Below are 15,273 nucleotides of genomic sequence, written 5' to 3'. Positions count from 1 at the left end.
CACTGAGAACTCGCTCTGCCTAAACTTCTCCAATTCTCTCTCTCTCCATTAACTCACTTCTGTTCCTCTCTTTGTCTGTTCTCTACGTGGCCCAGAGCGTTTGGCCCCACGTTGGCATGCCCCTCATTGCCATTTTCATAGGGTGTGTATGTGCGTGTGGGCGGTTGCGTGTGTAGGCACGATTGTGTGTTTGAGCGTACAATAATGGGTTCATAAAACAATTTATTTTATAATGCCCCTTTGCCTGATGGCATTTCCATAACATCGCTGGAAGTGGTCCTTGCCTCCTTTGGAGTTCCTGCCTGAGGATAAGGTGAGGCCATACGAGACTACAGCTTCAGTCAAAGGGGTTCCACCCACCACCAGTGTAATGTACACAGAGAGACACACGGGCACACATACAGCAGTGTGACAGAGGAGATCTCAGCAGGGGAACGGAAGCAGTCTTTTTCTCAGAAAAACACTCAAACACAATACACACACGTACAGACACTTGGGTTCTAATGATCGGTGCCGAAGTGAGTCATATTCTTAATATTTTGAGAAAATTAAGAGAATCCCTGTGTGTGTTCATTAATTATTAATTTAAGTGCATAATTTCATTATTAGTCTTTGTAGTCTATGACAATACAAAGAATAAAATCCTCCTCCCTTAAAAGAAAAGAGGCTGCATGTTGTTTTGACAATCTCTAAGGGCCTTTTTTGGCAAGGCAATTATTTAGCTAATTTAATTTCCCCACGAACAGACACATTAACAGAACCTTAAACCGATCCTCTCTATTAAATATCTCGTAGCTCATCTGTGCTCCGTAACAAAGTGCAGAGGCAAAACCTCAAAGAAAATATGTATTACGTGCACCTTGCCCTGTGGGCCGATGAAGTCTGTCATAACACAAACTGCCTTTATAATACAACACCTGTAAGCAGGTAAACACAAGTGTGCAGAATGGTTGAAATGGACCTGCAAAATGTCACTGTCCTTCCATAATATTGAAATAATATGTTGACATAAATGATGTTTGCAAAACCCAGTGACAAACATAAAGGGTGACAAATAATAATGATTTATATCTGAAATAAAAAGGTTTAAGAAGCACAGCAGCGAATGCAGGTTAGAACGGTGGAAGTTAACACGTGCTATTCATAAATATAAATGAGCGTGTGCGGTTTTGTTCTATTCAATACGCTATTATACAATATTATATTCGGTGTGATTTCTAAAATTGTTTCAGAACGAGCTGATTGGAGCCGAGTGTCACAGCGCAAGTGTCTTACACGAACACACACACGGTGCCTAGTGGAGCCCCATGCGGTAAATGATGGAGAAAGACATTCTTTATTGGTAATGCATTTATAAATCTAACCCAGACGGGACGTTTAATAAAAGTAAAGTCATTTGCAGTATCTGTGCGATGGAATTTCATTATCATTGCAGCTCAACAAGTGAAATATCACACACAAGGGAAACGCCGTCATCCACAGAAATGCAAACACCGGCAGGGAACTGACAGGTGAGTGACAAAAACAAGTAAAGAAATGTACATTTTTGTCCATAAAGCCATTTTATTATTAAATGAATGCAGATTGGCATTGAGTGCCATGTTTCCAGTGTGATTAGAGAAATACAGAATCTGCATGTAAGAGTGTCGCATAAATTCAAGCTAGTATTATCGCCGACACACAGCAAATTAAATGTGTGCATGTGCTATCTACAAAATGTAGGTCTTTAATGTAATTCTAACAAATCAGCATCATACATATGCGTAGCACATAAGGCAAATCCATAGAGTACATAAAAGGTACACTGTGTATTTGTACAAACATATGTGCTACAGACACCTACACAAAGAATATAAAATAATCTATCTGCACAACAAGATCATATACCCACGCAGAGACAAAGCATGCACAAAGACAATCTCTTCGGCGCAGTCAGGGTTACCTACAATGGATGGCAGTGTAGGTACCAGAGAAGGTTATGGTCAGGTCTGCCTCATGAATTCATTAATGAGGAAAGTAAGAATCACACTGAATTTTTCATGGCTCTGCAACTCGGCATCATACCTATCATGTAAATGTTTCATACAGTGTTTGATCTGCAGAAGCTGATAAGCATTTGCGTTAACTCTTACAGAACGTATCTTTATCAGCCATGAAGAAAGATTATCGATAAACACAAAACAGAACATAAAAACAAACGAATCAGGATTTGGAGCCTATTAGAAACATGCACTAAACATCAACTGACAAAGCAAAAGAGAATTACCTCTATGCTGTTTAATTAGTATAATGGTAACATTAACTTATATATTTTAATTGTCAATTACAATCGCAAACTGAAATGATGCATTGCGCGTTTAATGAGCTTTTAATGAGTGTGGATTTCCATTTTTCCAGCACTCTTTGTTCCCCAGCAGGATAGATGTGCGGTTAAATTTGGAAATGTCGGAAAGGCTTTTTCAAAGACAATGCTTAACACCAATTAAAAGGATATTTTTCACAAATAAACAGCTTATGACTATTAGTGTGTAGGCTCCTGATGGGTTTTTCATTGCGATGGGACACGACAGAGGCAGGAGCGTTATAGTAATGCGAGAATGCTCGATCGAGACCGAAGCTCTGTTCCAAGACCTTGGGAGTGCCTACCTACTACCTACACAGCCATCCAAACCATCACTGAACATCGTAAGTGACTGATTTGGAACGCTCTACATCTCCTCGCAGCACACAAACAGCACCCAGCATGGTGTTCACATCTGGCTAAGGTAATAACACAATGACACAATGTCAGTACTTTTCGTAATTCAATATAGTATGTAATAATGCATTGTGGAATTGCCTCTAGAAAGAATACATGTGATGCTGTTTTAGAATAGGGGAAAACAAGCCGTCTTATAACGCTGCATAATTATTTAGCCAACCTTTTGAAATAGTCAGGAATGTGCTTACGATGTCTGAAATGTTCGCCCCCATAGGCAGCAAACTAGTTCATTTAATTTATGCAATACATTGGTGTATTGGTAATATGTTTATGTGTGATTTTTCTATATGTGAGTCTAATATGTTTTTATTCTAGGAAATATGATGCACAATGTGCACAGCTCTAAGCATGTGGACATCTTTGTGAACCAATGGTTGCTGGATTTGTGCGTGAGAAAAATGATTGATATCATTAGCTGTGACATCACCACAGTCACAATTTCCCAGAGCGTCTGTCCACTTTTCTCCCGTAATCGGCCTCAACATCTGTACGATAGCGAGGATGAGGACGATGAGGAAGAGCGGACGTAAGCCGCCCCCTCTCTTGGTTCCTTGACTCTCTGAAACGTTTGAGGAACATGCTGAGTTATATGGTACAAATGAGATGTTTCTCTCTCCAATAAATTGAGGCTGTTTGGAGTGGCAGGCTCCATTTGAAGAAGCCCTATTTGAACCATTACGCCTCGTCCCCTAGCAGCAGGAGCTGGATTGTGTGAGATGATAAAATGAGTGTGTCCGGTGGGTGTCCTCTCTCTCTCTCTCTCTCTCTCTCTCTCTCTCTCTCTCTCACACACACACACACACACTTGCTTTTGATTTCACATTACATGTCATTTATAAAAATTCCTAAGTGCTCAATGTGATTTATCATCAAAGCTTTGCGCATGAAAGATGTTATATTCCACTGATTTTCGTTGTTCTGCTGCTTGGCAGTGAGCTAAAAGTCTTCGTGCTGGATCCTCGCTAATTTCCCCCTCTCCGCACATCAATTGTTGATACATAATTTAAAGGCCCAGTGCTTTCATTGATTGAAAATGAGATGAACATTGTAGCAAACACAACTCTGCCTGCAGCAACATGCTCGCCTCCCCTCCGAACCCTCCGGCAGCCATGTTGTGCCGACAGTTGCATTTCCCTGAGCTCGAATCGGGCGGAAAAGCTGAAACTAGCATTCACGCAGTAGAGAAAAGCACCAGAGATGCAAGATGACAGTCGAACGAGCATTTGACGCTAATACACCTTGATGTTGTGAAGCTCTCTGGCTACGAAGGTGGAAATCTGTTTGGTCAGACTTAAATTTAGTCACATTTGGGATGTGGAAGGCTAAAAGAAAGGAAGGACAAAAAACCATTTCAATTTGTCAAAACAAATGTATCACCGCTGTTGCCGGACTGACATTTTGCCCTTGTTGCTACAGTATCTTGGGACACGGATGGATCCCCACAGTACAAGAAATTTTAAAGACATTTTCATTCCATGTTGAGGGCATTTTACATGGTATGTGGTAAGCGGGTAATGTTGAGTACGATGTTGTTGTCTTTCTTTTGTACAGGCCACTTAAGTGTAATAAAAATGGTGTGTTTGTGAGGTGACGTTTTGGAAAATACTGGTGTGAGTCTGGTGGAGTGGCTGAATTACCATTAATAAAATAAAACAGCAATTGCTTTTTATTAAGGGGATAGTTCACCCTCTTGTCATTACGAACCTTCGGCAGAACACAAAAAATATATTTTGAAGAATGTTGATAACTGAACAACGGAGGTACCCAGTGACCTGCATAGGTTTTGTGTCCATGCAATAGAAGTGAATGGGTTCCGCCATTGTTTGGTTACTAACATTCTTTAAAATATATGTTTTTGTGTTCTGCAGAAAAAAGAAAGCCATACAGGTTTGAAATGACAAGACGGTCAGAAATGATGACAGAATTTTCATTTTCTGTTTGAGAAATGTATATAAGAAATGCAGGTAAACTGGGTTAACCAGGAATAGAACTGAACCTAAATTAAAGTGTCTGGTTTGCAGACATGCATTCCAGGAGGGAACGATCTCTTTACAAGTACAAAACAGGAGCATGAAACCTAAACCCTTTGTTGTTTTGGACCACATAAAAGTGAAATGCTTGTAGATTTGATAAAATCACTTCTGATCGGTCAATGACATAGCAGTCATAGATAAACTAGCCGTATCTTGCGCATCACTTGGTGCTTACTTTCTTTAAAGATAAAGAGATTTCCACACACGACAGGTTAGTCCTCATTAGTTCCTTTCTCTCCTGAACCAGATACTTGCAGTAAACGCATTCGATATAAAACAAACTTATTGTTATATTATTGGCAGCTGTAAACACACAGCATTTGACTTCATGTCACATTAGGACTTGTATAATGTCTGAAGACGCCAACTTATGACTTAATGACTTTCCTAATTAGCTTAGTGATATACCATCAAAAGAGACAAAAGCCGACTGAAGTGTAATTAGATAATGTAAGGTGCGATGAGATAAGTCTCTGTTCTTAATGCTGTTTATCATTGCATCTAATAGCCTTAATTCAAGCCATTTGTACATAAAACACTTAAGGGCTGCCTAAGTGCTCTCCCAGACAAAAGCATCATTCTGATTGGATTTGCATTGGAGATTCATATTTCGCTAAAAGCTCGCGTAAACCTATTAGCTCACCTGACCTTGCGTAAACTTAAGGCCAGTTTCCGTATATACCGCCCTGCTGGTTTTGTTATCAAATTGCCGCATGACCGCATTTAAAGTTTTGGAAAGTAAGCAATGCACTCTTGCCGTCTATTGAAACTCGCTCCCTCGTAAAACCCTATACTGTAAATCCATCTGAAACGGCGTGTGTTTTTGCTGTGCCAGGCTGGCGACAGCTGGAAGACACAGGAATCTCCCACCCCCGGTTGCCCCCCTCTGCTGTGCTGGAGCCCGTGGCGTGTTGGCGTGTAGCCTGCAGTGTGTGGGATGTCTGGGAGGAGTACGCATGTGGGAACGAAAGGAGCCCCTGTAAATCTGGGACACCCCAACGAAGCGACGTCAGACCCCGCATTAGATGACAACGCTGGCAGCCACCCCAGGGATTGCTGAAATCCCACGCTCTCCTGGAACTGCTGGAGCTGCACGAAGCCAGCGGCTAATGCCAAGCTAACCACAAGGTAATGTCTGTGACTAACCTCACCGGCACTTCGCGGGCTGCTGTTATGAAACGAATAGTTCCGACTGCAAATTCTGATCAAGTTCAAAGCCGCTTTTAAATGCAGATAAACCTGTGAGCGTGCGGTCTGTATTAATGTGCCAATTTGCTTCATTGCTTGGCAACCCTACCCAACCTAGATTTTTTATATTACTTTGTTTTCATATAACAGTTTAAAAAATCACAGAGGAAAGAGTATGAATGGAAATACTGGCTGGATTTGAAAAGGTGTGTTCCTAAAAGCACACTTTTTATTTTAGGCTTGTCGACTTTTTGGAAGATATAACAGGAGATGAGGAAGGATTGGGAAAAGTCAAGAATCAGATTTGAACATATCGCCTCATCGCTCCATTGCTGGTAACCCCTAAATGTTGTTGTTTAATGAATATTAACAGTGTCGATGCCTTCAGAAAGACCTCCTACAAACTCAGTGAGCCAGAACATTTTTGGAAAAAAATTCTAAAGAGGAACTGAAGTAAATTTTTTCCCATGCACAACTTTACATAACCCAATAGGAGGAAAATAGCTTTCTGTGAAAGAAAGAGGATGATTGGTTTATTTCTGTGCCCATGTTTATCAGTGAAATTGGGATGGTGACAGTGAATGCATTGTCAAACAATGTAAATGAGGTCTGAATGTTTTACCCTGAATAACTTATCACTTTACTGGAGGCTGAAGGTGGAAAACATCACACCGCTGAACTAGGCGAGGAAGTTTGCGTTCTCTGCAGATACCGCAGTTGCTTATTGCCACTATTTAATTTTCTCCCACTACCAATTTCACCTGGGTGATTGCGCTATTTAGATCCCACACAGCATTTTTGTCTCGGTTTAATTTGGCCTTATGCTGTTTTAAACAGGACATGACAAAACACGGAAAGCAAATCAGGTTTTATTTCTACAGAGTCAGACTGTAATCTAAGTGTGTTTGACATGGAGGTTTTCTACACATTCGTAGCAGTCTAACACTTACTGAGGTGTTGCAATCCTCAACATGCTTCTGCAAACATCAAGCACAATGAATTTTTCATGCTACTACATCTAGTTTGATGGTGTTAGATCCGGCACTGGTTTTGAATCGGATGGTGGTCAGCCTTGGTGGTTAGCTTGATTTGCCTAATCTGCCACACTCTGAGTATATACTGCGTATATAGTACTTAAACCAGCATGACCGTTCTAGGCCTGTTTCTGTGGTTTGGGTTTGGACTGATGGGTTTAGAATATTCAGTGTGTGATGTAATCAAACTGCAAAATTCAAATCTTCTCTTCCTAAGTGTTTGGCATTTATATGGATGAAACAGCTGCTTGCATGTAGCTATTAGCCCCTCTTGTATGGCACGCTTCCGTGATGTACCAGTCTGATATCTTGAGGGATAAAGACCTGGTTAGGAAAGAGGTCAGTATAGAGACATAAGTCATATATGTTTCTGTACTCATGTCAGCTCAGCATGACTCGAAGGTTTGCTTGGCGCTAAGCTTGACAAAAAAAAGTTCAGGTTTAGGTTGCCACGTTCAGGTCGGTAGGGTGACAGATGGTTGGGTGTGAGGCACGGAAGCGGGTTGTGTACCTGAACAAGCAGTCTCACAAAGCAGCAGACGGGCTCTTTGATGTAAGCTACATAAGTGTTAAACACAGAATGAACCGATAGCAGCCCCACCGCCTCAGCCAAGCCATTAAATACCAACAATAGCATCTGTGGACTGGACAGGACGGAGAAAATAATGAAGCAAAATGGCAGTGGAAAAAGCAGGCTGCGAGCGTTCGCGTTTCTTATACACGGAGAGGCCCGGGCCGCAGGGGGGGTCATGTGAGGGGGGTTTGCGCTGTTTCTCAGAAGCCATTTTTAATCATGCAGTAATTATTTACTGCTTGAGGAATACGAACAGAAGATTATGTGCGTTTCCTTCCCCCTCCTCATCAAATGGAAAATCACAGACGCAATCAATTCACGAGCCCGGCTCAATGTGTTCTTTTTCCGCCGTATCATTATAAACACAATCGTGTTCATTCTCACGCAGAAAAGAATCCGGCAAGCCGGAGAGACTGACAAGTATCCAATTCTTTTCCTCGTCGAACCGCTGCTAAATCAGGCTTTTCCATTTTTCTTTGTGCGTTGATAGCCAGAAGCGTTAACACTTTCTTAATGTATTCCATTAAAAGTTTTCATTCAATATGCTTCCTGGCTCACAAGAAAAATCACCTTCGCTCCCCATGGGCTGTGTGTTTATCCTCACTATTAGTAGCGAACAGGGTGTTGCTGAGAAAGCAGCGCTTGGGCTGGGGATGTGTGCATTTTGAGCAGGGGATTTTAAGCTTGACTCGAACCTTTATAAACAAAGGCTTTCCGCTAAGTTAGCAGCATAACCATCTGCTTTCTTCGGCATCTCAACACAATCCTAGCCGTAATGACTTCTGAAATGCTTTCCCCACTGTGAGGAATGTGATTAATCCATTTCTGCTGACAGTTTACATAATCGCTGATAAATATTGGCCCACTGTTTTTTTTAATTCACAGAGTATACAGGAATCAATTATTCCCTGGTTTATTTTGTGCAAGGAATCCACCAAAAATGCAAGATTCTGTTTGTTTGTGTGTGTGTGTGTGTGTGTATGTGTGTGTATGTGTGTGTGTTTACATCATTTAATGATAGTGTTTTTATGTTTGTATTCTTGCATGTGTGGGGTTTCTTTAACTTCAGGTGCTTTTAGAGCTCAGGGGTTGATTTTTATTAAGAATCCTAAAATCATTAAATCATAAAAATATTGAGTCATACATTTTCAATGTTTTTTATGATTACTTTTTACAGATTAGAACTGTTCCACAGTTGCCACCAAAAAACAGATCAAGACCAAATCAAAATATCACCACTTACAGTCATTTGCAAATAAACTCTTGTTTTAATAAATTATCCAAAATGTGAATAATAATGGACATTGTGTGTGTCCAACTATATTTGGGGGAAATATTTGTATCCGTAAGTGAGTAAAACCTGACAAACCTTGACAAAACCTTATTTGTGAAAACACTATAACATTTAAATTTTATACATAAAATCGATGAACGTAGCTTTAGAAAGACATTTATTAGGAAAAAGATGTAAAAACATCTGTCATTGTTGTTCTTCCTCCTGAACTATTATGAGCAATAATGTTTTTTACCGCATAATGAATGCTTATTTAAAAGGTGTTGGAAAAAACATTTGTTCGTGACAGTTCAGGAGAGAGAACAAAAATGACAAAATTGTCCCATCATGCATGTAGCTCCACTGCTGGACATTGTTAATAATAGGCGAATTCAAAGAGTGAGAGCCTAAAAAATATGATTTAAGTTTCATTTTTCATAGTAAACAGTGTCCTTGATGAAGGAAACATCCATGTATATTAAATAAAATAAAGGTGTTTAAAAGATTTTGCCATAGAAGAACCAATTTTGGTTTCACAAAGCCAAACCATTCAGTCAAAGGCTTTCTTACCTTTTTGTAATCTGAAGACCCTTTTTCTCCACAAAGAACCCTTTTTGAAAAAGAAAGGTTCTTCGGATATTAAAGGTTCTTTGGGGAACAATTTAGACAAAAAAGGTTCTGCTATGGCATCATGAAGCACCTTTATTTTTATTTTAGTGTAGTGAGCCTCCTCAGATCTCTTACACAACCACAGGACAAAAGGAATGTAAAAAATGTATACTTTGCATAAACAAAAGTGTAAAATAGGAAAGAAGAGGATGGATAAATAATCCAGGGTAAGTGCAGGGCAAGCTGCATTCACCTAGGTTTGGCAGGGCAGGGGAACGGTAGTTGTGGCAAACGGCACCTCACTTCATTGCGTCTCATCAAAGCTGACAGGAGCGGGGGAGGCAAAAAGAGTGAAGAGGAAGCCTGTCTATTAAGCCGCAAAGGCCTAGCGCTTCTCACCTTGTCGACGCAGCCGTCTCTAGATTTTCAACTAAAATCTACTTTACTGTGTAAAAGGTTCTCGTACATAAGAATTCTTTGAAAAGCTGACAAGTGACTTCTCTACGACGTCTGTACCCTATAGATGATAGCCGAGCATGGGGCTCACAAAGATAGATACGGTCAAATATTATGACAACAACTTGCAGATATAATCTGTGATGGCCGCAATCTATTTTGAACCCCAGACGACAGCTACTGATGGCAGTAGACAGACTTTGCAGCTCTCTGTTTTGCAATGATCAGGAAGCGATTTGTAATCTTAAAATTCTAAACTAGGAAATTGCACCCCTGGGAGGTCAGTGCAGAGAAAGCCGTACGGGGAAGAGCAGTTTATGATGCGTTATGTGTTCCTCGGTCTAAGCGGTCAGCGGTCTGGACACACAAATCGAGGCATCTTATTTTCCACAAACTTTTCGTATTCGACAGCTAGCAATTTAATAAAACGTTTTTTTTCTTTGTATGTGATGCACTTTGGTGAATTTCCCACATGTAAAAATACAGACTGCAAAAGGAGCATGTGATAAATCTCATGACGACCTTTCTAATGACGATTCTCTTGCCCGACCATCTGACTGCTTGGCAATGAAATCCTACAAATCCTGTGGTCATGAGCCAAGAGACTCTCACTCTCGCTCTTTCTCTCTCACTCCCTCTCTATTTCCTTTTGTCTAAAAACCAGTGGCTTTAGGCCTGGCCCTTTTTTAATGAGATTATCCAGTGCGAAGTGTCACTAAGTAGGATATAAAATGGAGGCCATTATCTGGCATTATCTCCGAGCAGCCTCCCCTATCCATCTGCTTACCACCCACATAGTCACTACGGTGGGATTAGAAGTCTGATTAGCAGGGGAGTGCTGCCTTAAACACCTCTGTGTCTCTCTGTGTTTCACTTTATTTTTTCCTTTGGGCTCTGTAAACAAATTTAGTCTTTACAGAATAGCCCTGGAATTGCTGTGTGACCTGATACAACGATGTTTAACAGATCCAACCCAGTGACTGGGATGATTCTAGTGTTAGCAGCAGGGTTATTATAGTTTACGAAAACAAAAAACTATTAAAATATTTCTGTTAATTGAAATCAAACTAAATTTTGACGAAAGAAATTATTTGAAAAACAAAAATAAAAAATGTTGCCTATAAACTACATTTACATTTAGAATTTCGCAGATGCTCCAAACCGACTTACAAATAAAATAAACAACAGAAGCAATTGGAACAACGTAAGGACAACAAAAAGCATAAGTGCAGCAAAAACTGGTCTCTTATAGCCAACCGCAGTATACAAAGCTGAGGATTTGTTTTAAGGATAGAAAGAGTACAAAAGAAACAGAAGTCAGTACTAATCGGTCAGGTGTCGACGGAAGAGATGTGTTTTTCTTAAAGATGGCTTCAGAATCTGCTTATTTTGTACCAGCGGGCAAATCATTCCACAAATGTAGAACAGATCCAGAGAAGGAAAGTGAGAGTGATTTTTTTCCCCCTTTTTGTAACTATAAAACTAAAAGGAGTTTAGGTTGAGGTACTACAATTATTAACTGAAAATAAATAAACTGGAGAAAAAAACCTTTATGTAGCTATATATAAAAAGTAAATAAACTATAAATAAATAATAAACTGACAAAACCTTGTGATAAAATTTTAATTAACATGATAAAACTATAAAAATAAGGGTAATTTAAATATAAATAAAACTACTATAAAAAAAATTAACAAAACTTTAATAATTTAAGCATGACAAAATGTTAAATGCTCTCATGCTGTCAGTGTTTGCTAAATACATTTATGCAAATGTGAGTGTAACAAAGTTACATTTTCAATGATTTAATAATGTATATATTTAAATTGTTTTTTGCTTTCCCTTATGGAGTGTAAAATGTAAAAATGAATGACTAATTTGAGCTGTAAGTCTCTTTTAACCCATAATATCCAAATCCATCAAAATAATCCTTCCAAGTTTTAGTTTTTGTCTAAAACCATCAAACCATTATTACAAGCTTTTCTTCTCCAGCAGATTAGCTTTCCCCTGTCTCAACACACATTTCTCCATCCAAACATTTTCCCTTTTGTATATCCCCTCTTTGTTAGTACCTGTGATTTTGTCTCGAACCAGCTTGCAAGACTCGATCTCGCCGATGCTGCCGAAGAGGCTGCGGAACTCCTCCTGGGTCATGTTCTGGGGCAAGTAATTGACGATGAGGTTAGTCTTGCTGTCGTCATTAGGGCCGCCGGTCTGCATGGGCGAGGGGCAGCTGCGACTGTTGCTGGAGGGACCGTTGGCTGTGGCGGAGTTAGGCCCGTTCGTCACCTGAGACTCCATGTTGCTGATTATCTGCGGAAAGAATGTATGGTTGAAGGACGTGACAAAATATTTTTTTCGCACAACAGATTTACTGATTTAATATTTGCAACTATAAAAAAAAAATGTGGAATTAGTGGTATAATCTGTCATGCACGACTGAGATTGCGACATCTTTCATCAGGGAAAAGCTCATAGAATTTAAATAATACAATGCATGACAAACTAACAGGAAACTGTTTATGCATCTTTAGACTTTCAGAAGCTTTCTTCCCACCCCACCGTCCTCACCTCCTCCACACTCTATCACTCATATTTTTTAGATTGGCTGTGCATTTTGATGGTTTGCTTAACTTGACAGGGTAACAATGTGAGCCCTTCAGCATAGAGCGACTGTCATGGCAAACAGCGTTTGCCACCGGTTTAGCCGTGCGCTTTTAAGAGAGGATGTTTGAAGAGTAGCGCGCTGGCCCTGGGGAAGACGGAACAGAGAAGGGCCCTAGAGTGTGCTGCTTTTCAGCCTCAAACTTTTTATTTAAAGACGATTCCACACTGCAGCTAAATGTATTCTCCCATTTGCATAGAGAATGTTTGTGCGCACGCATGCGTGTTTAATTTTGTAGCTCGACTTGACATCTCGTGTCATATTCTGATTGTCAAGAAAGTTGGAGATGCGCGTACGTGGGGGGTGGGCAAATCTTTTACGGTTACATGCCTTAAAAGCAGCACTGAGACTAATGTTAGACATAGGAGCACGTTCACTTTAGCTTTAACACCTTTGATAACACATGAGTCTGACCTTCTCGGACTGTCTGGATGGCCACTCCAAAGTCTAAAGACAACATAATCGTGCCATGTCGTGATGGGTGATTTCACTAAACAGGCGTGGCACATTTGTGTGCGGTAATTCAGCCCAAACATTCGCCTTATTTACCACCCACTATCCAGGACACTGCTGTTTTTACATTATGTAATTGGGAAACAATTAAACTGTAAAAAAAGAGGGTAAAAACAGCAAGCGTGACCCTGACTTTAGCTGGTCGACTATATGAATTCATGATCTTTTCTTCCTCTCTGACTAGATGTGGTGTAATTTAGATCAAGATGTAAAATGAAAATGAAGCGAAAGTCCTAATGTTTCCTGCTGATAGATTCAAGACTGCGAAATAATAGAGATGGGTGAAGAAAAAAACGGATCTACGTTGAAATTCAGCTGGTACTTATTTTTAGCTATTGAAAAAAATACACCTCATCTGCACTCTGAAGTTCAATTCTCTTTTATCATTGTGGGCATATTTATAAGGTTAACATTTTCTTCTGTCACGGAGCTACTGTTTGCACTCTCTGCGTTTTTTAAGAAACATTTTTGTGCAATGTATCACATTAAAAAGATGAATAAGACTATTTTGTTGTGTTGCTGTATTGTATGAACAAAAATACGAATCAAAGGCATCAAAAACATTTGAGATTGTAATGTTTTTCCGTTCTTATTGTTCTTTACTTTAGCATTAAATGAGTTTTCTGTTTTCTTTCTTAATCTTGCATTTTCGCGATTTAATCACGATTTCACTAAAACAGAAAAGGAATGTCTTCAAAATATCTGACTATTTCTTGATTTATAAAACTATGATAGATTCACTGGCTACTAAAGCAATTGCAAAATCCCAAAGTTAAAAGGCATAAACGCAGACAATGCAGTTTCCTTTTGGGGAATCAGTTTTTGGATAGATTTCTTTGCTTCCGTATTTAGTCTTTGTGTATGTTCGCCTTTTCCAATGTGACACAGAAAAAAAGCTGCCTGTAGCCCATAGGAGCCCCATCTGCAAAGCTCTCAGGATATGCATGTAAATGGAAAATGCATGGATCCTGTGCTATGCCTCTGCATCAAAGAGGCATTAAGCGGCACAAAGGGACAAAATAGCCATCGCCGCAGCCGGTCTTGATTAGTGATTGTGTATTTACATGTTTACTTGCGTGTGTTTTCCTGCGTGTATGTGTGCAGGGAACCTATAAAGCCTGTTAGCTGTTCTCGCTGTGCGTCGTTTCTCTCAGGAAAGAATTAACGTTCAAAGCTCATGGGATGAGACCTTTGAATATTCTGAAAAAGAAACGGATGAAAGTGGACATCTTTCATTCTGATTTCAGGGACGTGTTGTGTTTTCGATGGCCAATTAAAGAACTGCCTTTCCTTTCCAAAACCTTTCCCAGCACTTAAATGCTGCCTTATTATTTTCCTGTCCATGAACTGTTCTTGTTGTCATACTGACAAGGTCAGTCAAGGACAGTCAGTATAGAAGGTCATTCTGTCAAGGCAATAAAGAAGTTGTTACATGTTCCTGCTTACCCCTCAGCTGGGGCTATTTAAACAATACGGCACAGGCTTGAACGCTGAAAATAAACTTTTTGCTGTAACTACATATGAGAAATGTAAAAATACAATGTAAGCACCAGCTTTTAGTCCCTGACAAAGTGGAATGATATTAAATGATCTATCAGTAAAATGTACATTAGCTACATAAGATGTGTTCCATGTTGCTGTTACAATATGTGACCCAATCTGTGAAAATCCAGCTAAAATAATTTTTTTGTGATTTACAGTTTTCTATTTAATCATCCTACACAATGAAACAATTTCTGTGAAAATATAACCTTGATGTCTTTAATATTTACTGAATAAGACCATTTCAAAGATTGAAATCATACTGAAACTAATGCTTGAAATCAAACTTTGATACTAGTTTTCTCAAAATTTGATTTTAAGACATTAGCCTGCTTTTCACAGACTGGATCACATAAAGAATTTTTTTTTCATATTTGTGACCATCTTCTCTTTGGCAGGTGCAGTGATTTCTGCAATGTTGCTTTAACTTAACCACCAAGTTAGACAGCCTGCTTTTTTCTATTAACTAAAAAGGTTTGGTGGTTTTTGTTGTTGCTGTATATAAAGCCCAGTGCTGTCATAGAGGAGACAGGTGTGATTTAATAGGAAATTTATCAATACACAATATCTGTCAGGAACAATCTTAAAAATAAATATTAATATGGGTTCTTTGCAGCAATGCCAT

The 15,273-nt window shown here is 39.5% G+C and overlaps 1 protein-coding gene across 7 annotated transcripts in view; it reads right to left on the bottom strand.

Annotated features, from left to right (window-relative positions):
- The window catches only part of elavl4 (ELAV like neuron-specific RNA binding protein 4), a gene marked incomplete at both ends in the record, with an annotated part of 68,397 nt that overhangs the window by 23,462 nt on the left and 29,662 nt on the right, over positions 1-15,273 (bottom strand). For all 7 annotated transcript variants that reach the window (XM_079466632.1, XM_079466633.1, XM_079466630.1 and 4 more), the window contains one exon: positions 12,001-12,241. In XM_079466632.1, the coding sequence (XP_079322758.1) occupies positions 12,001-12,241 (241 nt within the window). The remainder of the gene's footprint in view (positions 1-12,000; positions 12,242-15,273) is intronic.

This window comes from Barbatula barbatula (genome assembly GCF_947034865.1).
Source record: "Barbatula barbatula genome assembly, chromosome: 11".
Lineage (NCBI taxonomy): Eukaryota > Metazoa > Chordata > Actinopteri > Cypriniformes > Nemacheilidae > Barbatula > Barbatula barbatula.
The sequence above is the reverse complement of the archived record's forward strand: the minus strand, read 5'-3'. Positions and strand labels throughout refer to the sequence as shown.